Raw genomic sequence first — 25,465 nt, 5'->3', positions numbered from 1 at the left:
GGATCAGCATTGGACAGGGTGCACGGGCCCCTTTTGCTGCCACAGGCTCTGGGACGACATATATATTTATTTATATAAATATATATACATATTGGGTCACCACGGAGGGATGTTACAGGGTGCCTTGGCACTATTGCTGCCCCACTTGCATTTTTTGGAGGAGAAAAGGAGGAGAAAAGTCCTAAGGTGGGGAAAACACCCCAAGTTCATCACCAGGATTTTTAATGGCTAATTCCGAGGTGATTTGTCCCCTGTCAGCCTGTGCACGAGGCCACTGCATCCCGCTGCATCGCAGGGGCAGCAAGCCCAGCGCCAGCCCCAGCACCTGACTCTTGCATTATTATTTTTTTAATTATTGTTATTTTTTTTTCCATATCTTCTGCCTCATTCCCAAGGGCCGGGCACCCGTGCAGCTTGGTGGGCAGTGGGGCTGGGGGGCCCCAGGTCCTTTAGCACTTAGAGCTGCCCCTGGCTTGTCCCCCTTAGTCCTTTCCGTGAAAGGCTCTTTCCAGCCGGACTACTGCCAAGGGGAAACGGGAGGGGGGAAAAAAGGCAAAAAAGGGAAAAATGCACCCCTCCCAGCGCAGTTTTTTTTTGTGCTGCTGGTGTTTGCCGGGTGCCTGTCGCGGTGCGGCTGAAAGTGCCAATAAAGTTCCCTGTGTTTGCGGTGCTCTGCCTCTTAGCTGAGGGGAGGGCTGCGGGGGGGAGCAGCGAAAATAGGGGGAAAAAAAGGGGAAAAAAGGAAAGGTGGGGGCTTTGCCTTGCGCCCATCCATGGCTTCCTTGCTGCCTCCTCTTCCTCGGCCCCGGTTTCACCGGGAGAGGTCGCTGGGTCCCGGCTGTCCCAAGCGTTGGCATCTGCTGCCATCCTGCGGCCGGCTCGCTTGGGCCCGGGCATCCCGCGGGAGCGGGTCAAACGCGGCGGGTGCAGCGCGAGGACAGAGCCGGCTGCAAAACGCACTTAAAAAAAACGACGTTTGGGGATAATTTCTATTTGCAAATATATATATATATATATGAAATACGTCGCTGCTGCAAAGCCCCGGGGCCGCTTGCGCGGTGGCCGCGCATCCTCCCGCACCGGCGGCAGCCGCGGGGCCCGGTTGCCGTGGCGACGGAGGAAACCGGTCCCCCGTTGCCACGGCGACGGGCGGGGAACCCCCGTTTTCGGGGCGGCCGCGGGAAGCGCCGAGCCCGCAACCGCCGGCGCGGCCGAGCCCCCCGTTTGGAGGCGCCCGTGTCACCGCCGCGCCCCGCGGTGGCCCCCGGGGCGACGCCGCCGCGATGCTCGCGGGGCCGCGGCTGGCGACGGAGCAGCGAAGTGGCGCCGGCGGCTCCCGCGAGGCTCGTCCCCGTGGGGCTCGTCCCCATGGCTTGTCCCCCCTGCGGCTCGTCCCGTGGGTTCATGAGGAGCCGGGTGGTGGTGGGGGGGGGGTGCGGTGACAAGCGTGACACAGTGCCCCGTGGTGCAGGGGACGGCTAGGGGACGGGGGGCCTTGGCGGGCAGGGCAGTAGCACCCCGGTACAGGGGATTTGGGGTGCCGGGGGTGCAGGGCTGTGGGGTAAGGTGGGGGTGCAGGGAGGGGGTGGTAGGTTTGGGGTGAGGGGGTGATGGGGTGCAGGGTGTTGGGGGGTGCGAGGGCAGGTGATGGGGGCGCAGGGGCTGTGATGGGGGCGCAGGAGGTGCATGGGGGTGCGATGAGGTGGGTGCAGGGTGATGGGGTGCAGGAGGTGTGATGGGGCAGAGTGCAGCGGGATGGGGGTGCATGGTGGTGTGGGTGCAGGGAGTGAGATAGGGGGTACAGGGGGGTGCAGGGGGTGTGATGGGGCAGGTGCAGGGTGATGGAATGGATGGGGGTGTGATGGGGTAGGTACAGGATGGTGTGACGGGGTAGGAACTGGGTGGTTTAGGGGGTGCAGGGGGTGTGATGGGGTAGGTACAGGGTGGTGCAGGGGGTGTGATGGGGTAGGTACAGGGTGGTGTGATGGGGTAGGAACTGGGTGGTTTAGGGGGTGTGGTGGTGTAGGTTCAGGGTGGGTGCAGGGGGTGTGATGGGGTAGGTACAGAATGGTGTGACGGGGTAGGAACTGGGTGGTTTAGGGGGCACAGGAAGTGTGATGGGGTGGGTACAGGGTGATGCAGGGGATGCAGGGGGGTGTGATGGGGTGGGCACAGGGTGATGCAGGGGATGCAGGGGGGTGTGATGGGGTGGGTGCAGGGTGGTGCAGGGGGTGTGATGGGGTGGGCACAGGGGTGCCTGGCAGGGTGGGTGCAGGGGGTGTCATGTGGGGCAGGGTGGGGGCAGGCTGCACACGGGGGCGGTGCTGGGGGTCTGAAGGGGTGCGGGCACGGCGAGGGCAGGTTGGGGGGTGAGTGGGCACAGGGGTGGGCACGGGCTGCGCAGGGCGCTGTGGGGTGCAGCGATGGGGCGGGATGCGGGGCGGCGGGGGCACGAGGGAGGAGGGCAGCTCGAGGGCTCGCCGAGAAGGAGGAGGAGGAGGAGGAGGGAGGAGGAAGTCGGGGCCGAGCCGCTTCCTGTAGGCAGAAGGATGAGCGCAGACAAAGCTGGGTGGGGACTCGCCGCTCCGGGCTGCTGCTGACCCCCTCCTCCTGCTCCATCCCTCCATCCCTCCCTCCATCCATCCCTCCTTCCCTCCATCCGTCCCTCCATCCCTGCGCCGGCCGCCGGGCCGCCCCGCGGGGCAGCGCCGCCCTCCAGGTACCGAGCGCTGGGGGGCACTGGGGGGGGGACAGGGGGGACACTGGGCACCCCTAGCCCCGCCCGCCGCGCGCTCCCCAAATCCGCTCCCCGCGGGGCGACACAAAACAGCGAATCCCACCCCAAAATCCCTGCGGAGGGGGGAACCGCCCCCCTCTCCTCCGCTGCCCCCCGCCCCACGGGGAGCCCGCGCCGGGGCGCGGTGGCCGCGGGTGGCAGTGGCCGCGACGGCGCCGGGGGGGGGGGGGGTCCCCCGTGGGGGGTGGTCCCGCCGTGGGAGGGGGTCCCGCGACGGGGGCGGAGAAGGTGCCGGGCACCCAAATCCGGGGCTCGCGACAAAGCTCCGATTGAGAGGCCTGATCCGCCGCTAGCCCCGCGCTGCGCCGAGCGCCGCCGCCTTCCCGGGATGAATGGGACGCAGTGTTCCCAATCCGATTCAATTTGCTTTTTCTTTTCGTTATTTATTTTTTCCCCCGCCCCTCCCCTTCCCCGGGTAGGAATTTTCGCACAGCCAAAACGGCTTTTCCCGACCCGAATCCCAGCTGTAGCCGGTGCCAGGCCAGGGGGCCCCGGCGGGGATGGGCGGGTTTCGGGCCCCGTTGCCGTTCCGGGCGTTTTTTTTTTTTCGCAGCGGGGTTTTTATTGCGGCGGTGCAACAGGAAGCGGCGCCGCGGGGGTCAGGGCCGTCGGTGAAGGCGTTGCCAGCCGGGGACAGGCGGCCGCCGTTCTCCGAGGACCCCAATTTGTGGGTTTCTTCCCCAAAAGCAGGATCTGAGGAGGGCGGGGATCACCTAGCAGCAACTTTTGCCTCCCTGCTTGCTCGGAGCAAACGGGATTTATATCGAAGCCCGAAGTGATGCCCGGGCTGTCCCCACCACGGCTGGCGCTGGTGAACTGGGGGTGGCCCTGAGCAGTCCCATTTCCTGCGGTATTTCTTTATTCCCGTTTTTTTTGGCCAGGATGCAGGGCTGGCTACAGCAGGAGCTGGTGCAGCCTGTGCGGTCCCTCCCGGCCACGGCAGGACCGGCCGAGGAAGCGTTTTATTTCCCCCCTTATAACTGGATTTTGCCGCCCGCGTTTGAAGCCTGAGGTTCTAATCCTCTTTTCTGCCATATGGCCAGTGAAATCCGACTCGATTAATCACTGTGAGGAAAAGCCCTTGGGGTGAAGCCTCGCGGGCCGAGGATGCTCTGAACAGCAGCACCCGCCTGGCCCCGGAGCCGGGCACGGGTTTGGGCTGTTAAAAGGGGATTTTTCGATTCGCTTTCCAAGGGGGAATCGCGAGCCCTGCTGCCCTCTCGCCTGGCTCCGTCACCTGTGGGGTAAAACCCCGGGGGGCTGGAAATGCCTCCCCTGGGCACTGATGGAGAGGAAGCCTTTGTGCCCCCCACCCAGGTCCCTGCAAAAAAATAAAATAAATAAATAAAAATTCATAATCCCTGCTGCGGTGCTCCAGGGCTTGCATGGCCCGCAGGCAGTGCTGCTGGCCAAGGGGGAGCCTGGATTTTCTTTATTGTTATTATTTTTCTTGCATTCCAGGCTCTCGCCTCTCTTCTGGCTGTTCCTCCCCTTCTGTTTTTGGGGGCGAGGAAGGCATCGCCCCAGCGCCTCTTTTTGGAGGGGGCAACGTGCCCAGCTCCCCAGCGTAGCCTTCCCAGGCTCCGAGCGGAGCGGCCGAGCGATCCCGTCCAGCGGGGCCGGTTGCTGTGGGAACCGGCTCCGCCGGCACCGCGAGCGATGCTCTCCGTGCGCGTCCGTCCCTCGCGTCCGTCCCCTGGATTTCACACCCCAGTGTTGATTAGAGACACCAAACGCAGTTTTTCTGCAAGCTCTGTGCCGAAAAATAAGAAAATATCCCTGCTGTGGGATTGCATCAAGCCTTATAACCCCCCCGAGGTGCTTCATGTGCAGCTGCTGGGGCCCTGGACACCTCCTGGGCAGCAGATGTGCTGAAAGCTGCTCATGGTACCCAGCACCATTAGTGTTCACCTCACCAACTCCTCCTCTTGCTTCTCGCACATTAATTTTCTTCCCCCGTTGCCTCTTGTGGTTATCACGGCTCCATCTAATGAGTTTGTCCAAGGGGAGGGCGAGACGCTGCTGTGGTGGGCGACTTAGTGGAGGAAAGTGGGATGAGATCCGTTGGTTGGAAAGCAGCCTGGCTCGTGTTCAGTTTGGGTGCCCGGGTGTTGAGTGGTTGGGTTGTGTCAACACTTGCCCAGTGGCCTTGGGTTGGCCATGGGCCTCACGCTCCCATAATCTGCTATTTTGAGGCTTCTGCTTGGGATGGATTTGGGACCTGCAGCATCATCTAATGCCCCACTTCCTCAGGGCACTAATGATGTTGGTCCCTAACGAAGACTTCGGGACCTTCTCCCCTTGAGCCATGATGGGATCCATAGAATCATTGTGGTTGGTTGAAAAGACCTTCAAGATCATCAAGTCCAACCACAAACCCATCACCCCCATGCCTACTATCCACCCTAAGGCTGGGACACAAATGGGGTCCCTGCCTAAGAAAGCGCTTAGGGGTCCTTTGGGGACGTGTTGCGCTTGATGGAGTTGAAACACAACCCATGTTAACGTGCATTTATGAAACTCAGCCCAAACTAACACGCACTTATGAAATGCAACCCAAACGAACATGCATTTATGAAACAAAACCCAAGCTAAGGTGCTTTCCCGACGTAACCAGGGAAAATCTTCTGCTCCGAGAGCACTGGGCGTTGAGCAAGAGCCGAGGAAGCCTCTCCGTCGGCGAGCGAGCGCGGAAGTAGCTAGGCAACCCGGAGCGCTCCCGGTGACTGGCACGTTGGGGAAAATAGTGACACCGGCGTTTGGGCTGATTTCTGCACTAATTATAGGAAGGGCTTCTCAGCGCTGTCATCCCGCGCCGTGTCAGCGGCAGCTGGTTGTGGAACCTGCGCTCCTCCGGCGGGAGGAAAGGGGATTTTTTGGCTGCTTTTTGGAAGAGCTGCTTTGGACTTCAGCTTGGACTTCAGTTTGGCGCCCTGGATGATGTCGGGAGCTGCTCGGAGGAGCTGTTGGTCCGGAAAGCTCCTTGGGATGCTCCAGAGCGGTCCCTGCCCGGTCCCTGTCCTCACTGGAGTGCTTGAGGTTGGTGACCCTGAATCCAGTGGGTTTGAAGGGAATTTTCCCTGGGATTTTGCCCCTGTGGTGGTACCAATCCCACCCGTGGGTTTCCATGTCCCCTTGCTGATGCCATGCGTGATCATGGGGTAAGTGACATTGTGTGTCATGGAACCTGGGCAGGGAGCTGGGAAGAAACCATGTTCTCTTCTTGTCTGTTCTTGTCTGAACCTCATCCAAGAGGGAAAAACACAGGTGCTGCAGCAGGATAAAGCACAAGAATATTTAACAAGAGCAACAAATCCCCATCATATCTCCCGGCCAGGGAGAGCCCCACTTGAACAGGACTGGGCAGCCAAGAGGCAGGAGTCTGATGCCCTTAAGGAAAATCCAGAGCCTGTGTGACATAGGATGCCCCAGCGAGCAGGATGAGCTTTCCAGTGGTCCTAATTCCGCGGAGCCAGGAAGCCTGAGGAGCTGAGTGCATTTCACTCACGCATTGAATTTTTGGAGAAGTTGGGCTTTTCGTGTCGTTCTGGTTAACAAAGTGTCAGCCACCGCTGGATGCAAAGTGTTCAGGATTGATTTCAGTCCTTTCCACACCAAATGTCTTTAGTTGGACTCATTGCAGATAAAGGAAAGAAGATTGAAAAACAGGCATTGGAAATCAGGGAATGGACCTTGAGCATGACCAGGGCTCTTGGAGCAGGGGAGCTGGAGCTGGATGTGCCCTTCTTTCCCTGTCCCAAGGGTCTCCCTTGGCCTCCAAGCCTTTCCTGGTGGGATTGGTCCTGTTGCAGTCAGCTAGAGGGCATGGGGCTTTGCGCTACCTCTAATGAAGCAGGGAGGATGGAGAATAGACCCCATTCTCCTCCTCTCATCCTGAGGTTTTACATGAACAGAAATGGCTCTGATGGAGATTCCTCAATCTCCAATTTCCATCTTGTCAAGTCAGTGTGGACACCGGCTCCGAGCAGCCCTGAGGGATGCTGGAATACAGCGTGGATGTCCCGGGAGCTGGACAGAACGTCACTCCTCACCCTGTTCTGCCCACTGATCAGCTGCTCTGGTGCTCCTGGATGCTCCCAGGACGCTTGGATGGGACGTCCAAGCTGCAGGGAGCTCAGGTCACGCATCTTCATCCCGCGGGTGCTGCTGCTGCCTCCTCCTCCTCGTGCCAGCTCGCTGGCGTGGGCAGAAGCTGGATGAGGAGGTGAGAAATCCTGGAAGATTTTTGCCTTTCTGCGACAGCTGGAGTGTGGATGCAGGAGTGGGACGGGCGCTTTGGCAGATCCAGCTCCGTCCAAAGCGTGAGTTGGCCTGTTGATTTTCCAGCTGCTCTGGATTCCTCAGCACTTTCCGATGGGCAAACGGGGATTTTGGGAACGAACCGAACTTTCATGGAAGACCTGGTTTTGTGCAAGTTCTTTGGCGTGCTGAAGAGGAGTTTGCGTGGGGACCGGGAGCCGCGCCGGGCACACGGGAGCCCTTTGCCTTTTCCTCTCTGCTGCTGTGGCTATCCCGCCGTTCCGTGGCACGGCAAGGATAACATTTGGCTTCAACGGAGCGCCGTTGACTCGGCAGGAAGCGGGGCCGGGAGGCACGTGGGCTCCGCGCGGTTTCCGGAGGGTTATCGCAAACCGGCAAGGCCAGCGGGAGGAGCGCGCGGCTCCCGAGCACCCGTTTTGGGAGAGGGGCCTCTGCCCACGGCGCTGCGGCAGCCCGGCTGAGGCCGGAGCATCTCGGTGCACCTCCTGCTGCTCCAAACCCTGCTCTGCCGCTCGCCCTGGGGAAGAAGGACCCGCGTTTCTGCTGCAAACTGCCGTCCCACTGGGGACGAGGAGGCGGTAGCGGGGCACGGAAGTTAAATTTAATCGCAATAATATGGGTCAGGTCACCTCCCAAGACCAGAGCCGCAACCTACTGCGTTCCCAGCCAGGCCGACGGGGGCTTCTCCCACCCCGCGACTTTAAACCGCAACCACAAAACAAACTGTCTCTGTGGGTGCAATGAGTTGTGCGTGCTCAGCTCTCCCACCCGGGAGACCCCGGCAGCTTTTGTAGCAGTAAATCACTTTTGTGAAAGACTGTGACCCGTTTGATGTATTTTATGCTTAAAATAGCTCCTTATGAGTAATGTGGTTCAGGTGTTTATCGCTAATTAATTAATTCAGTTGCATTGCGGATAGCTAATTAAGGCGGTCTAAGCTAATTCCTGTGGGGTCTTAAAACTAATGGGATGGTGAAGGCGGTTGTCCCTCTGCTGATGCAACTTGTTGGGTGATCCCCAGCGGCTAGGAAGGTTTATTAGGCTTTGCGTGAGTGTTACTTAAAATAAAACTCTGCTGAAGGTTGGATTTGGGGGCAATCCTTGGAGAGGGCCACGTGGCTCCTGGTGCCACCCCGGGCTCGTTAATGTGATATATTCACCCTGGGTTGCATCCCTGTGTTAAGGGTCAGTGGGTTGTGCAGCGGCTGGTGGTGCTACAAGTGCTGACCGAGCTTGGAGGGTTGTGGTAGCCTCAGTAGCTCTGGCTTTGGTGCATTTTTGCGCAGAAGATGCCTTTTCTGGCCCCAAAAAGCACTGGATACACGGAGGTGGCAGGACTGTCCCCACTGCAAGCACGACGCGGCATCCAGAGCCATCCCCGGCTCTGCAGCAGCAGCAGACCGGAGAACCTCAGCTTTTGCTGCTGAAATTTGAGGCAAAATGCCACAAACGGCTCCCATTCAGGGCCAGCACCACCTTCCCCTCCAGCCTAAGATTCCCGAGGGGTTTGGGATTTGCACCTGCAGCCGGCATCACCCGCAGTGAGGAGCCAACAAGATCCCTACAGCGAGGAGCTCGCGGCATCTCCCCCCGCCCGGCGACGCGGCTCTTGCCCCTTTTGCCTGGAATATCTGTGTGGTTTTAGGTGTATTTTTAGCAGTTTCTTTTTCTGGCAAAGCTAGCTCTAAAAATAGGTGAAAGCAGCAGGGCGGCTTCAAGCGGCAGCCGGAGCCCCTCGCCGCCGCCGAGGGAGGGATTCCCACGCTCCGGCTGCCCTGGAGCAGCGGGAATGCACGGCAAGGCGCTCGCTGCCACCTCCATGGGCTGGTTTGGAGTATCCCAAAACATTAAACAGAGCGAAAATTGCTTTGATTTTTTTTTCCTCCTTCCCCCTGCGATAACAGCTGCCTGTTTAAGGTGTCTGGACCAAATGGTTTTGGCAAAGGGTTTTGCACGGTCCTTCTGTCCGAACGAGGAGCTGCTGGCAGAGGCAGGTCCCAGTTGGCAGAGGAAGTGCCCAAAGAGGAGCTGCCAACAGCCCTTGGCCGCCCAGCTCGAAGCCTCTTCCCGTGCCCCATCGTATCCGTCCAACCCGTGACTTTTGCGATTGATTTTCCCCTTTTTCCCTCCTCTTTCAAGGTGCTGAAGGGGAAGCAGGAGCAGAGGTTCCCGCGGGGAGGCGCGACCGCGGCGCACGGAGCCGCTCCTGGTAAGAGAGCAGCGGGAGCAGCGGGAAGCTCCGGCATCCTCCTCAGCATCCAAATGGCTCCTGTGCTCCACTGGGATCAGGGCAGCCAGCCGGGAGCGATGCCGGAGGCTCCCTGGGAGGAGGAGGAGGAGGTGGGAGGAAGCAGAGGCCGTGGCGTGCGCTCGCTTTGGCTCCACGGCCCCAATCCCCCTTCCTGTAACACCAGGAGCCCGAGCTCAGCGGGGCTCCTGCTTTTGCACCCTGCGCTCTTAAAAATAAACACCTTAAAAATAAACACCCGTGTGTTTATCGCCAGCACCCCCTGAGCCGGGCTCGGAGCAGTGAGCGCCGCGCGCCCATGGCGAGCAACAACACGGCGAGCATCGCCCAAGCGCGCAAGCTGGTGGAGCAGCTCAAGATGGAGGCCAACATCGACAGGATAAAGGTGAGACGGAGGGGACGGCGCCGTCCGTCCGCTCCGGGCCTAAAAAAAACACCCCCCTTCTGCGGCGCCCTAAAATTCCGGACCTATCCGGAAAAGGCGGTGAAAAATCTCATGAAATTCAACAAGGCCAAGGGCAAGGTCCTGCACCTGGGGAGGGATAACCCCAGACACCAGGATAGGTGGGGACCGACCTTCTGGAGAGCAGCTCTGCGGAGAGGGACCTGGGTGTCATGGTGGACGACAAGGTGACCATGAGGCAGCAGTTGCCCTCATGGCCAAGAAGGCCAATGGGATCCTGGGGTGCGTTAAGAAGAGCGTCTCCAGCAGGTCAAGGGAGGGGATCCTGCCCCTCTGCTCAGCCCTGGTGAGGCCACATCTGGAGTATTGTGTCCAGTTCTGGGCCCCACAGGACAAGAGGGATGTGGAGCTGCTGGAGAGAGTCCAGCGCAGGGCCACAAGGATGATCAGGGGCCTGGAACATCTGCCCTGTGAGGAGAGGCTGAGGGAGCTGGGCCTGTTCAGCCTGGAGAAGAGAAGGCTGAGAGGGGACCTGAGCAGTGTCTAGAAGTACCTCAAGGGAGGCAGTGAGGAGGATGGGGCCGGCCTCTCTTCAGCGGTGGCCACCGACAGAACTAGTGGAAATGGCCACAAACTGAAGCACCAAAAGTTCCACAGGAACTTAAGGAAAAATTTCTTCCCAGCGAGGGTGCCAGAGCCCTGGAACAGGCTGCCCAGAGAGGTTGTGGAGTCTCCTTCTCTGGAGATCTCCAAACCCGCTTGGACGCAGTCCTGTGCCACGTGCTCTAGGTGACCCTGCGTGTGCAGGGGGTTGGACTAGGTGACCTCGAGAGGTCCCTTCCAACCTTGAGCACTCTGTGATTCCATGATTCTGTGATCCTTGCCGCCGTTGCAGGTGTCCAAAGCGGCGGCCGACTTGATGGCGTACTGCGAGGCGCGCGCCAAGGAGGACCCGCTCCTCACGCCCGTGCCGGCCTCCGAAAACCCCTTTAGGGAGAAGAAGTTCTTCTGCGCGATCCTGTAACGCCGCGAGGAGCCTGCCCGGCGCGGGGCCGCCCTGAACACTGGCGCAGAGGGGTGTTTTTTTAGGAACGGGGGGGACAACCTGGTAGTCCACTGAATTCAAGCAAACACACACACAAAAAAATCGTAACACAAAACCAAAATAATCAGTAAAACCCGCGGCCTGGAAGCGACAGCGATGTGCATGTTTAAAGACCCCGGCCACCTTTGGGGCAGTGAGATGATCTACCTTGCGAGGCAAAAGGCCTGAAGTCTGTAGAGTTGCCTAGAGAAGGGGGGGAAAAAAGCAAACAAAAAAGTGTAAAGAATAAATGTGTGTCGCTCTTCTGCTCCCCAAACTTGTTCGGTGGCTCCGTATTTAAAGCACTCGAGCTGTGCTGAGCAAAGCGAGTTGCTGAGGATGTGCATAACCGTCTTGGAATGATAGTGTCGTTCTTTTTTCCCAATAGGATTTTTTAATTATTATTATTAATTATTATTATTTAAGTTGTCGGATATATAGCAACAGGCTTAGGTCACTATGATGTTACTTAATGTTCGGTCTTGTGCTTCTTTTTTGATTTTTGGCGTGAGGGTAGCGCGGAGCCGGCGCTCGAGGCCCGATCCCGCTTCCCGGCGCTTCTTCCGTGGTAGCTTCGACTCCGCAAGTAACAGTGACTCGTGTCTCGTGGTTGGCGCTTCGTACCCCTGTGATGGCTTGTAGTGCATGAGCTGTAGCTCCGTTTGCGCTCCGCGTTTTCTTTGCTTTTCCCGTGCCCGCCGCCGCGCGCCGGTGGAAGGAGCCGGCGGGAAGGATGCCCGAAGGCGAGCGGCTCCCGCGATGCCTTAGCCTTGGGAAGCGGGAATCAGGGAAACCCGAGGCGGCCGCTTCCTTGGGGGGGCTCCGGCCCTGGTCCCGACACCTCCGTGCCTCTCCTCTGCCCCCGTTAACCCCGCTCCGGCGCCACGAGCTCCCTTTTGGTAACAGAGCTCCGGTTTTTCCTACTCATCTCGGAACCGGCGGGATTTCTGCCTGCGGCTGCGAGAGGGTCGCTCCCCACCCAGGCTCGGCTTAAATTCCCGGAGGGAACCAACCTCTCCGTTCCTTTCTGTGACTCTTTCTAGCCCGTGACAAGTGCATTTTTGGGTTTTCTACCTTTTCGTACTCTTTTTCTAGCCTTCTGGCACAAAGACCCGCTGTTCTTACGCTTTGGGGCACCCGGGACGAGTTTGTACAAGCCGAACGGCCCAGACGTCCCCGGGAACTTCCCAGCGCCCCCATCCCGGCTTTCTCCCCCGCTCCCTGTCCGGCTCCGCGCGGCGCTGCCGGGAAAGCTGTAAATATCCCGTAAAACGGTTCATCTTTCCCTTTCCGTGCTGGTTTGCTGTAATGGAGAGTGAAGCCGGCCTAGCCACACGCCTGGGGTCTTGCTCGCCCCCCAGCCCCTTCTCGAGCGCTGCCGTGAAGTGGTTTGGAACAACCTTTTCTTAATGATTCGCCTATTTTACTGCTTGAATTCTTACCTAAAAGAATAAATAGACACACAGAAAAGCTGCAGGAGAAGCCCAAAAGGGGGATTTGGAATTAGCTGCTCACTGATAGTGTTTTACTGCCGGGTATTTTCATCCAGCAAAATGCAGCCAGCTCCATATCCCACGCTGGGACAAGTGGGTGTCACGTCTCTGCACCGGTGACGCATTTCCAGCGCGGTGATGTTAAAGGCAACCCCTGGGCTTTTAAAGAATGTCTGGAGTGCTGAAATGGGACTTTCCCCTTTTGATTTCTTGCATTTATATTTGATTTTCCTACAACCTTTGCTCATGGCAGGGGCGAGCGTGCCGTGTTGCCCCTCGGCGCCGCGGGCTTTGGGCAGCGAGGCCGTGTAAATGTCAATGTCAATGGTGGGGGGTGGCTTAAATGAAATTTAAAGTAAATTTAAAAAAAAAACCACAAATGCCCCAAGCGCGGGAAGGCCGGAGTCGTGATGTAGCGCGCGTCCCCACCCCACGTGGTCAATGTACTCGTTGGAAATAAACATTTTGGACTCGTTTCAGCCCGGTCCCTGTCTCGTCCTTGGGAAGCGGCGCTGCGGGATGCAAGGGTGGCCGAGCCGGGGCCCCGCTCAGGATGAGACCGCGGTGCCCGGAGCGAGGGAAGGGTTGGGATTTGCTCTCCCAGCCCTCCCGTTTGGAGCTGCACGTCGCAGCGCTGGTGGCACCGGAGTGTTTTGTGCTCCGCTCCCATCCTGGCTCCTCAATGGGAGGGAAGGGATCTGCGGGCTCCCAAGAGCCAGCCTGCACGTGGCCGACCTTCATTTCCACACGGGGGTTTTGCTCCCGGGGTATCCCGGCAAGCAGCTGCTGGCGTGCGGCTCCCAGGGGCTGGTACTTTAGGTGGGAAAAGGGGAAATTAAATAAATGGCCTTTCTTCCTTCCCCTCCCCACTTGCTCACGCCTCCCAGCTCTCTCCGAACTCTGGCCATTTGGCACGCTGGTCCAATGCTTCCCGAATTCCTGCTCTTTCCTAAGAGAAAGAGCGGGAATGCAGGAAGCATCCAGCCCGTGGGCAGGTATTTGGGGGATGTTTTGTACAAAAAACCCAGGGAAAACCCTGCCCTGGGAAAGGCCCTGGTGTGGGGACACGCGACCCCACGCGGAGGCTCCCTGAGGCTGCCCCACCGCCCTCCCGCTCCCCTCAGCGCGCCCGCCATTTCCACACCCCGGGCCCCGCCCCCTGCATCGAGCCCCGCCCCTTCAATGAGGCCCCACCCCCTCCCTCTTTATTGGACCCCGCCTCAGGCCCCGCCCCTTTCTCCAGGCCCCTCCCTCTATCTCAGGCCCCGCCCCTCCCCAGGCCCCGCCCCCGCGCAGCGCTATCATTAAAACTGCGTGAATCCCCCTCCACCCCCCGCGCTCCCGGCAGCCCCATCCGCGCGCTGATTGGCGGCAGCGCCCGTCCCTCACGGCGCGGGCCAATGGGAGGCGGCAGCGGGGCGGAAGTCCCCGCGCACCGGGAGCCCGAGCCGGGGCGGGGCCGCCGCGGGCCGCGCTCCGTTAACCGGCGCCATGTTCCGCCGCAAGCTCTCGGCGCTCGACTACCACAACCCGGCCGGCTTCAACTGCAGGGGTGAGCGCTAACGGGCCTCTCCGCGCCGCGCCTCCCGGTGCCGGCGCTACGGGGTGCCTTGCACCCCCATAACGAGCCTTTCCGTGCGTTCGGGGCCTTTTTTTCTTGTTATTTTTATATTTTTTTTTTGCCCTCGGTGATTCAACGTTTGCCCCCGGGGCCTCCGCGGGGAGTTTCGGTGCGAGCGGCGCTTCCCTGCGCTGTTTTCCCCGTTACCTGCGGGTCTGAAACGCGAGGGCTTGAGAACGGGAAAATAAATAAATTAATAATAATAATAATAATAATAAAGTTAAAGCGTTTTCTGGGCTGCATTTCTGCAATTCTCTGTGGTCAAGATTCAGCCATGACTCGCTTAAGTTGCAGCAAAATTATTACTATAACTTTAATAATAATAATAAACTAATTGCACCAACCCTGTGCTGCTTCTCAGCAGGTTCACAGCTTTTTTTCTTTGTCTTTTTTAACCTTATTTTTGCTGTTATTGCTCAAAAGGGCTACGTAAGATACATTTGTAGCCAGTGTGATCAATTGTAGCCATCTTTTTTTTCTAGGCCTTTTTTTCCTTTAATGCTTCTCATAGACTGACCTCTCCTTCAGGAGATCATCTAGCAGCATCTTCTTTTGTAGGGGATCCAAACTTTTTTTTATTGTTAACTATTTTTTAAAAAACTGGATTCTGCCACTGTCTAGTTTTAAGTGTCTCCTTGAAAGCTTCTCTTCAGGCACATGGTGACTGTCTCCATTTCTTATAGTGCAACAGGAATGGGGCATTTGTGTTGCTCAAGGCACTGCTGAGCAGCAGGAATATTGTTCCTGCCCCTGAGGGAAAAACGGCATCCTTAGCCCAGTCTGAGATGCAGGAGAAGCTGCTTCAGGATATGGAAACTCACCAAATGACAGAATATTGCTATTTTTTGGGGAGAGGGCAGCAGTACTCCAGGACTGCGATTTACAGCATCGAGAAATAAATTCCATCCTTGAAGAGCAGGTGCAAAGCAATTGCTTGGTCCTGTGCTAATATTTTTGTTTGGACTCCAGTCTTTGTATTGTGGAATTCTGACTCCAAATGGCAAAATGTTGAGTAAACAATAATGGAAAAATAACTTTGCAGAGTCACGGGATGTGTGTGTATTGTTTTTTAGAAAAGACTGGGGGTTATTGCAACATGTGACATGTTTGCCTGGGCAACAGGGTTAGTAACTGAGTTTTTCCCTATCATTGTTTTGCTTTTCCTTCTTTACTTAACAACAATCTGTTGGCCGATATCTTTTAGTTTAGTCAGTCGACCATAGACAGTCAAGTGACCAGAAAAATGAGAAACGTTCATAGTACTGAGTTCTGGTCAGATGTTATCTTGGAATATACAGTTTTAGTGGAAGATACATTTTTCATAATGGTAAAACATAAAAGCGTGCAGGGGTACCAGATTCTGTCCGGATGAGCTGCCTCAAAATTCACGGTCTGGGTTTTTCCCTTAAAATATTGGTTAATTCTTCTTTTGTTTGTTTGTTTCTTTCTATAGATGAGACGGAATTCAGAAATTTTATTGTTTGGCTTGAAGACCAGAAAATCAGGCACTACAAGATTGAAGACCGAGGGAACTTGAGAAACATACACAGTGATGATTGGCCCAAATCTTTTGAAAAGGTATTTTTGCTGTTTCAGACACAAATTCAAGTTCTAAAGCTTCTGTGTGTAATAATTTCCATAGATGCTAAATGTAAATGACTGAATATTTGCCAGTGCGTGATGCCAGAGGTGCTGCTGCTGTTGTGGCATCAGCAGCACATGTGGCAGCTGGTCTTTCTTGGCTGCTCTTCTCTCCTTGCTCTCCTCCTGTCCCTCTTCCCAGCGCTGGGAAACGCTCTCCCTGCTCGTGACGTGCCAGCCCTGGTGTCCTGGTGGCACTGCTGGAGCGGAGGCTGCGTGGCAGCTCTTGTCCCTCCCTTCAGCACAAGGGACTCTGCAGAGTTTCCCCACGTGCTGGCCGTTTTGCTCGTGGCAGTGGGTTGTGTCAGGGCAAGGTCCTGTGTCCTGGCCTTGGAGGGCTTGAACTGGTGGCCCAGCCTGGGCTTGTCGTCCTCCACTGCGTGGCCCTCTGGGCCTAACGCTTCAGCACTGCATGGTGACCTGAGAAAGGAAAAATTACTTCTCCCCCTGCCACCTAGAATCCTCTGACCTTTGTCCAGATGATTTAAAGTTACTGTTGTGGCTGGTATCGATATTGTGAAAGTTTTAGCTGACAAGCAGAGACGTTTGCTCTGTTTTATCTCGCCTTCTTGCCCAAATCTCCAGTCACTGTGTAAATTGAACAGTGAAAGGAGCATCTTTTGTGCCTTTGGCTGTCAGTCTGACAGTGTGTAGCATCACTTACTGCCTGAAAAGTGAGTGGATTGAGCTGGTTGTGGAGGGGGGTGGACTGGAATGCCTCAGGTAGATCAGATTGTGCAGCAGGACACTGCATGATAGTTCTTCTTACTAATAGTTATCTTCTAATGACATTCAATTCTGGGAGGAAGTAACTATTTGCAAAACACTCTGTGCTCCTCACTAATTCGTACAGGTACTTCCTTCACGGCAGTAACTCCTATTTCTTTCTTTTCCTCTTTCTGCTCCACAGTATATGAAGGATGTAAACTGTCCCTTCAAAATACAGGAACGACAAGAAACGGTGGACTGGCTTCTTGGATTAGCAGTTAGACTTGAGTATGGAGATAATGGTATGATGGAACTTGCTAAATATTTCAGAATAAGCTGGAAACTTCACTGTTTATTTTAGTATTTGTTTAATTAATACAATGTCAAAAGTATTTATCTAAAAAAAAAAGTTTGGTCTACTTGTTTTGCACTGTATTCAAATATGAGCTGCTTCAGCTCAGCTCCCCTGGGTCACTGCAGGAATGTACTCATGTATATATCACATGTGGGAATATTTCCTCACATGAATATATAATGTCTTGGATACAGCAAAACCCACTTCACGTTTTTATACTTTTCTCCCATGGGATTGTCTTTATAAGAACTTATTTTGAAATGCATTAAACGCTTTTTCTTTAGTACTGATATTTCAATAAGTTATTCTTGCTTTTTTATTTCACAAGACATAACTCTTGAGCCCTTGGGATCTAGAATGAGGTTGTGAAAAACTGGTTTCCATTTAGTGAGAGCACAGAGATAAATGTAGTTACTGGTGGCAGACCTTTTAAAAGGAAAACTGGTGCCAGAGCAGCATTTTCCATTACCTCTGATTGCTGCTGAGCTCTGACTGTGGCAAGGAAGGGTTGTAGATGTTTGCAGCTTGTAGGGCTGTTTTTTAACCCCTCTGGCTGGAGGGGCTGCCTTTAACTCAGGGCTCTGTGAGGGTGGAGGGGCCGGAAGAGGTCCTGTTTTCAGAAGGCTTGAAAAACAGCCATGTGGATCACACAGGAATGCTGTTGCCTGTAAAACAAGGCACCTCCTGGGAGTGTTTTACTCCGTCTTATCAGAACACGCTGGCTAAGGTAAAGCGGGCTGCAGGGTTAGCTGCGTGCTGGGTTTTAGACACAGCAGAGCTGCAAGGTGCAGGTTCAGCCTTGCTTTTCTGGGGTGAAACTGCAGAACGTCGTGCCCTGCCGAAGCAGGGAGTGTGCTGCAACCCTGCTCTGCAGCAGGACAGACGTGGGGTGCAGATGGGAGCTCTTAAAGTGCTCACTAGACTGACACCTACTCGGTCTTTAGTAGAGGAGCTCCAAATTTGCAGCATATGTGTCCATAAGGCTCTGGGGTGTAAGCCATATGTCCAAAATGTAGTTGACTCAAGCTACTGTTTTATACACTTTTAACTTGTTATTTTTGTTTTTAGCCCTAATGGTGATCGTATTTGCTTCTTATTTTAACAGCTGATAAATATAAGGACTCTAACCCTGACGGTGCTAAAAATGCTGACAATACAGCAAAAAATGCAGAGCCACTGATTAACTTGGATGGTAAGTGTGCAGTGATGTCCTGTATGGACGTCTTGCATGAATGTGCTCCCTGGCTTCCATGAGGCTTTTTGAATATTGTTACAGTGCTGTGATACATGTAAGCTCTGCAAGTCATGCTTGAAGCTTTGGAAATGCAGGATTTCACATGTTTACTGCTATCCCAGAATCGCTTCTACATGAATAGTGATTTGAGAATCACTTTTATCAGTTGTTCATTCTTTTAATCTTGCCCTCACACAGCAGGCGCAGCTCTACTCTGCAGCTAAGTGATAGAAATATTTACAAAAGAGCATACGTTTGTCCTGCTGTTGACTTTTAAAGACTTGCCCTGCTTTCCTATGCTGTAGCACCTTTACATAATATGCTCTGCATTAAGAACAATGTTGTCTGTGCTTCCAGTGGCTTGTGCAATCTGGTTTAGAGCCTCGTGGCACAAAGAGGATACGAACTAAATCTCACAGCACATTGATTGAGCCCCTCCCTTCTATTCTATGGCCGAGGTGACTAACTGGTTGCTCACTGCTGTGTATCCACAGCCTTGCCCATTCTGGAGCACAGGCTGATACCATGGAGTCAGGAAGCAAATTATGTCCTTTGGAGCCAGTTAAAGCAGTGTATTTGTTTTTCAGTGAATAATCCTGATTTCAAGGCTGGAGTGATGGCGTTAGCTAATCTGCTTCAAATCCAGCGGCACGATGATTACTTGGTCATGCTCAAGGTGAGTTTCCCAACTTTCTGCTCTTCCCTCCCTACCCTACCCATGGCTAACGTGGGAAATAACTAGAGGTGCTGCTGGCTGTGACTTTACTTCCCACTTGTCCCTATGCTCATCCTACATGTGCCTTCTCAAGCAGATAGGAGCACACAACATAAATCATGGAAGTTTAATGCATTGGTAATTATTTCTGTCAACAGTTCAATTGTACCAGAGTTCCTGGAATTACAACAGCAATTGAGAACTTTGGTTCCAAACGTGAAGCCAAGCGAAAACTACTGCCTTGTGTTTTTATGAACTCTTTTTGAGGCATCCGAAGACCTAAAATATATTGAGGAATACACTCAAAGTAGTTCTTTGTGTTCCAGCTCTGCAAATGAAAGGAGTAACTTGAGAACATAAAGACTAAGTAATGCAAAGGATGTGTTTTTTTTTTTAATAAAAAAAAAAAAAAAGGAAAGAGCCAAGGTTATACACTATTTCCTCTTGGCTTTTGATCCCATGAACTGCTTATTCTTTGTCCTAACTGAGTTCAGATTAGTTTAATCTTGACAGTTAATCATAACTTTTAAATGCAGCAAATGGATTAATTTTGCAAATGATTCTTCTAATAATTGAAAGAAGTCTTTGCCTTAATGACAGAACTGTAGTAATGTGCAAATTTCACATCAAAGCTATGTTCAAGCAGTGTATTTAGTGAGTTGGCAACAATCCTGAGTTCCTACTTGATCATATCAAAATATGGAAATACTCTTAGTTTTGTTTGGCACCAAAATAAACATGGTACTTCACTGAAAAACAAAAGACTAAGGTCCATTCAGTGCAGAAGCTGTGATCTTTGCTAAATTTACTTTGGAGAAAGGAATGCTGTGGGTATTGACAGTTATACAGTGTGCTTAAATTTATAGTGGGTATATTTGAATAGTCTTATCACTTTAGCCTGGCTTCCTAAGGAAATGAGGCCCTGCACTCATCCTGTCGGTCACTTGCTGCTTCTCTCCAGCTCCCCTCCTTTGCCTTCCTGCAATGACTTTTGGGTCCTTCACAAGACTTTACAGAGCAGTGGAGGTTTCAGGTATCAAACCCCTACAAACTTGGCGAAAAGTGATAGCAGGTAAAGAGAGAGACCTACGAGTGCCACTGCTGGGGTTCTGCAGCATGAGCTCAGGAAGCTGCCAGCAGAAAATCCCTTGAGCTCCTCTTACAGGATTGTCTCAAGGCTAACAAGCTCTAAGCAGATTTGCCAAATCTGATACTAACAGCTCAGGAAGAAAAAGTGCAAGTGTTTTCTGCATTAAGTGTATTTACACTTTGTCTTTGCACATGTCTAGTCTCACATCTATTTATTTTTGGTCAGGGGTAATTGGACCAAACTTCCACCCTAGATTTCTTGCTTTTAATTAGGGATAGTAGGTTCCTACAGTAGCAGTTCTTGTTACATGAGCCATCATCACGCAAGTTTTCAAGGGCCGATGATACCAGAATGCATCAGTGAAATGATTTCACACTACAGTATATTCTTTTCATAACGACCATAGTAGAAGGTGTGATGGGTGTGGAATGGATGCTTAGCAAGGCTAAAGGGTGTAAATGTGCCACAGAGTAGAGAAATATCGGGATATTGGGAGTCCATTTTATTAAATTCAAGCTGAAAAGCTGGTCAGAAGACACTTTTCTGTGTACCAATATCAGAAGTCATTTTCCTAATGCAAAAGTCACTCAAAACTCTCCTGCAAAGTCTGCCTTTGGTGCTGGAATATCAAAAGGAAACTCCCGATCAAATCGCTGCTTCCTCCAGGCTGCTCTGCCTAGTTAGAAGCCTTGTCACGGTGCCCAGTGGCAACTTTGCAGCGTCGCCTCTCAACTTCATCCGTGCCCAAGGCCAGGAGAAACGTGGAGCAGTGACACTGGGTCTGTCACGTGGAGAGGCTCGCAGGGAAGCAGGCTGAGGAGGCGTGTGACAGACGGAGTTCTCTTTGGTGCAAGCCTGCCTGCGTGGTATTCCTTGAGTTATTTTTAGAGGCATTTACAGCTGTAGGTATCAGTAACTTGATAGCTCTGGTATGATTTTGGGCTGCAGGCTGGAGCCAGTAAAAATAGATGAGCGACAAGATTGTTAAACTCAGTCAAGTCTGTTGTGTTTTTTTTTGGGGTTTTTTTGCATGTGTGTGTCTCAAAATAATTCTTTTATGTTTTAGTCTTTTAAAAAACATGAATTTAGCCTTGCTCCAGGTTTCTCTGCTGGTACCAGCTCAGTGCTTACTGACAGATCCTGGTCTCTGGAACTTTTTCCTGAAGAAGCTGCCTTGCTGCAGAATTAAGGCAGTCTCAAAAACTGGTGCTGCTGCTTTGGATCCATGATCCGTCCTTCTGGGAATGGGGAACCCTGACGATTCCTATGCTTTGCAGAGTAACAGTGTAAAATCCTGATCTGTTCTGGTTAAACTGCCTTCTCAGGGCAAAAGAGGCTGAACCTGTGGAACGAAACTAATTGCACGGAGTCGTACAAGAGCTGCACAAGTTTGAAACTGAATTCAGTGTCTGAAGGAGTTCTCCAAAAAGCCTCTTATAAAACTGCAAGTTTGACATTACGCAGAGTTTTAATGTTGGCTCCTTTTTTCTTGGCGTTGCAGAGGAATGCATTCAGACCTAATTAAATCACTTTGGCCTTTAAATATTTTTCCTAGGCAATCCGCATCCTGGTCCAGGAGCGCTTGACGCAGGACGCCATCGCGAAGGCCAACCAGTCCAAGGAGGTTTGTACCCACGAGCCGCTCGCGTGTTCCTTCTTCCACTGGCCAAAAAACAGCATGGGCTAAAGGTCTCAGCTCAGAGAGCCAAACTGGGCTCTGTTTAAACATTTTGGAGGAGGTGGAAGCTTGTTTTTATTAGCAGTCCTGATCCTAAAAAAAAAACAGGAGAAGAATTATAGGAAGCATACAAAGTGCTTTTTAATTCCTCTGTGATTACAAATATAGGCACCTGAGTGGTATCTCGTGTAAATAGCTCTTTTCCTGATTTGGTGTGTGCTGGATGATGATTGTTGCTGCTCAGAGCAGCAAGCCTCCAGTGTCAGAGGAAGAACATGTATGAGCTGGCTTTTCCTTCGAAGGAGCAGCCTTGGCTATAAATAGTCAAAACATTCCTTGTATGGAACGTGTTGCTTTTTCCCCCTCACGATTTAAGGGCCGGGATGTTGGGCACCCAGCTCCTCTGCCCTTCCAAATAAGAAATGATGAAATGGAATTCTACAGTTAAGCCTCTGAGCTGAATAATACTACTTGAAAAAACTATTTTTGCTCTCTTACTTTCTATATTTTTGGCTGCTGCTTAGAGCAGGGCATGTTTTGTTTATTATCATAACACTGCTCATGATGTTCACTGCGTGGCAGTTGCAGGTTGCAATGCAGTGATTGCCAGAAGTGTTGGGACAGCAAATCAAAGCCATTAAAATAGCAGGAAACCTGTAAGCAGCTGAGACTGCTGTATTAATTTTACTTTCTCTTAAGTGACATTAATAAAAAGCTACTTTTATTTTTGCTGTTTTTTACATAGCAGCAATGCTGGTGTTCAGGAATCAAAATGGGTTTTCTTATGAGTTTGCTGGAATAAGCTTCTTTAAGGAATAGTGTAGTGTTTTTTGTGACAAAGCATTTTTCATATTTGATCCATTCTCAAGATTTTAGGTTGAGGAGTCATTGAATATGTTATATTTTTTGGGATTGTACTCCCATTCCGAATGCCGAATTTCAGCTGAGATGGAGAAGAGGCAGGGACGCAGCTTTATATGTGTGCAGGGGACACTTGCACATTGAGTGGCTTTGCAAACTGGGGATTCCTGATAGGACAATAAATGACTTCTGAAAAGAGCAGTGGGGTTTTCTGTAATGCTTCTGTAAACAAAAAATAAAACCAGTAGTAGTGAACAGCATCATGATAAATGAAGAAAATGCCCTCAAAGGGGAAAGGATAGTTGAGGAGAAGGATAAAGAAAACAGGACTCTCCTTCTGGCTGGCTTCTTAATGGCCAGCGTATGAGCTAGGACACTTTGTGTATATTAAGTCTTGTCCCTGAAACAGCTGATAACCTTTGGATAGTGTGTCACAAGCAGGACTTAGGGTACAAAGTGTCATGAGCTCCGTTCTTGGCCATATGGAGGTAGAGGGGGCAAAAAGATAAGATGCCCATGGAAATGGGTCTCTTCTGGCCAAAGGATCAATATGAGCACTATGCTGCTGTGCTTAGGCTTTAAAAGTACTTGAGCAGAATGAGTTTTGTCTCGTTGGTCTGTCTGTTAAGATAGTCTTCAAGATAAGACACACACTCAGGAGTGTTTTCTTTTTTTATGTTTCATGCTGAATGGGTGACAATTCAATGTATTCAGTGTTTAGACAGGATTCAGGTTTATGCTGACAGACTTCTGGCAGATCAGTTTTCCATTTCCCATCATTTATACCGTCCTTGGTGCTGAGCTGTCTGTTAAGGCATGAAGGCAGGCGTGTTTTATGGAAGGGCACTGTCTTGCTGCTTTATGAGAGCTTGATATTCAAACCCTTCTGTAAGAGTAGCACGCGGTGTAAAGGGAGTACTTGTCTGAGCTCAAATAATTCAAAGGATTTTCAGCTTTTGGCCTCTTCACGTCTTTGCATAATTCATCCCTTTATTACTGTGATGGTGAGGAGTGCACTTAAAGCTGTGCAGCCTCTTTCCTTCCTCCCGTGTCCTCCAGATCAGGAGAGCCCTCAGCTCTCCTAGCCCATCCTGGGCTTTTCTTGCCTGGGGACTGTATCTAGGGTAGGGTCAACCACAGCAAAGGCCACTCAAGTGACATGGACAGGTGGGAGAGTATGGGCTGGAGGTCCCAAAGGCTAAAGCCATGGTAGCTTTAAAAGCACAGTGTGAATCTTTCCAAAACTCTAGATAAACTTGTAGAACTAGGTTGTAAAAATAAGCAGGTTGCCCATGGGTGCAGGCTGTGGACGGTGGTCACCCAGCAAGTTTTAAATCCAAATTTCCTTGCAGGCTGTGAAATGAACTGACCTGTGCAGTAAAGGAGGTTTAGAGGGGCTCTTAGTTTCCCTCCTGCTTTGAAGCTGCTTGGGGAGTGCACGTACAGGGCCCTGGTGCTCACCGAGAGCTCCATCTGCTCCTCAAAAAGAGCCTCCACCAGAGGGAGCAGACAGGAAAACATGCACCAAAAAGCAGCTCACGCCGAGGAAATAGCCATGCTTACAAATAGCCACCAATAAAACGCCCACTGACACTGTCTCAGAGCATGTTTTAGAGTTTGAACACTCAGTGTTTATTCCTGAGCTTAACGCTGGGCAGGATGCTCTGGGGAAGCTGGTGGAGGCTGCACATTCAGTGCTCCAGACACTTGCTGCATGATGGAGTTTTTACAACTTTGTTTTGAAAACAGTGAGCGCTTTGAAATCTGGCAGCTGTTTCCAGTTTCTAAGAAAGCCCAATTTGTGCTGCTTTTTGTTTGCTCTGGTTAGAGATGATGCGCTGTGGAGTGCTCTCGCAGTGCTCTCCGTCGCCTTTTAAGGATTGTCTACAGGCTGTGTGTACTCAATGGAGAAGCAAAGGGAATATTATTAAGGATGAAAGATGAATATGTTATTTGCTAATAGGCTGTGAAGAGTCTTTGTTAATAGTTAATAGCCTGGTTGTTTGATGTTTCAGGTCAGAGTCATGTCACGATGCTCTTTTGATGCTAGTTGCATCCTTATAAACAAAGTGTAGTTTTGATTTCGTTTTTCTAAACAACACATGTATTTAGAAATGCCATTTTGTAACGTGTTTTTCTTCCTTTTTAAAGGGTTTGCCTGTTGCTTTAGAAAAGCACATCCTTGGCTTTGACACCGGAGGTAAGTACTTCCCAAAATGTTACTTTTGAATAGCCGCTTGCCTTTGACAAATAAGAACACCCGGGAATGTGCACAGCGGAAAAGCAGAGCTCTTCCAGCAGCCTGGAGCGTTGCGTGCGGGAGCACGACTCTTAGCTGGGCAATAAATGGTTTCAGGCCAGCGTTTCAATTGCAGCTTTTAGTGGCAGTCACTTTTGCGTGCAGAAGTGCATCTTCCTGCTGTGGCCGTGCAAAAACTGAACTGCTGCCAGCACAGGGACCAGCCTGCTGCTTCCGTGTGTTCCAGGGAGACCGTAACCTAAACCCAATTAGAGGAAGCAGCATTTGGCTTGACCTGATGGGTTATTTTCTAAGCAAGAGTCATGACTTGAGTCTCTTCTGCTCTTCACTTCTGCCCCTTGTACAATTAAATTATGCTTCGTGCTGAGCAGACTTGGCTGTGGCTTGTTGCAAGCCCAAAGCTGCGCGCGGTTCCGCACGGAGCGCCCTGCATCTCCAGCAACACCGGGAGCAGAGGCTCCTGTTCCAAGCATGAAAAAGCATGAGCAAAGGACAGAGCATTCGCTCAGGTTGAGCTTAAGACACACAAATATCAGATGGAAATGCTTATACTGCTGCTTTCTGCCCCTCTCCTAGACGCTGTTCTCAACGAAGCCGCCCAGATTCTGCGATTGCTCCATATAGAAGAACTCCGAGAGCTGCAAACAAAAATAAACGAAGCGATTGTAGCAGTGCAGGCCATCATTGCTGATCCCAAGACCGACCACAGACTGGGGAAAGTCGGAAGATGAATAGTTTAATAGTTTAAAATTTTAGTCTGTCTACTTAATACAGTTAGGAGGAACTATGTACACCCCTGGCATGCAGTTTGGAATGGATATTTTACTGTTTGAAAGAAAACAGGAAATTAAATTCTGACTGTTCTAACGAGCTGCCATTTTTCTTTAAATAAAGTTGGGGAAATGGAGACAAATTGTTCTGATTAGCTCTAAGTTGGCAAATACAATTGTCCTTATTCGTTGTGCTTGGCTTTGTGTTGAAAAGGGAGTGTTATAT

At 52.2% G+C, this 25,465-nt stretch overlaps 2 protein-coding genes across 2 annotated transcripts; both read left to right on the top strand.

The window, feature by feature from the left end:
• The first annotated feature begins 9,581 nt into the window (after window positions 1-9,581).
• Window positions 9,582-10,805, top strand: GNG2 (G protein subunit gamma 2). The gene is made up of 2 exons (XM_010223763.2): window positions 9,582-9,711; window positions 10,625-10,805. Exons 1-2 carry the CDS (start codon window positions 9,625-9,627, stop codon window positions 10,751-10,753), a joined length of 216 nt encoding a protein of 71 aa, XP_010222065.1. The 5' UTR covers window positions 9,582-9,624; the 3' UTR covers window positions 10,754-10,805.
• Window positions 10,806-13,765: 2,960 nt separating this feature from the next.
• Window positions 13,766-25,336, top strand: RTRAF (RNA transcription, translation and transport factor). The gene is made up of 8 exons (XM_088533773.1): window positions 13,766-13,858; window positions 15,381-15,505; window positions 16,479-16,578; window positions 17,737-17,823; window positions 18,453-18,541; window positions 21,226-21,294; window positions 24,361-24,409; window positions 25,046-25,336. The coding sequence occupies exons 1-8, from the start codon at window positions 13,798-13,800 to the stop codon at window positions 25,198-25,200; spliced, it is 735 nt and encodes a 244-aa protein (XP_088389899.1). The 5' UTR covers window positions 13,766-13,797; the 3' UTR covers window positions 25,201-25,336.
• The last annotated feature ends 129 nt before the right edge of the window (window positions 25,337-25,465 follow it).

The sequence above is a fragment of the Tinamus guttatus genome, unplaced genomic scaffold, assembly GCF_059628265.1.
Source record: "Tinamus guttatus ecotype Peru unplaced genomic scaffold, ASM5962826v1 Tinamus_guttatus_pri_ptg000522l, whole genome shotgun sequence".
Classification (NCBI taxonomy): Eukaryota; Metazoa; Chordata; class Aves; order Tinamiformes; family Tinamidae; genus Tinamus; species Tinamus guttatus.
This window is presented reverse-complemented; position numbering and strand designations above follow the sequence as displayed.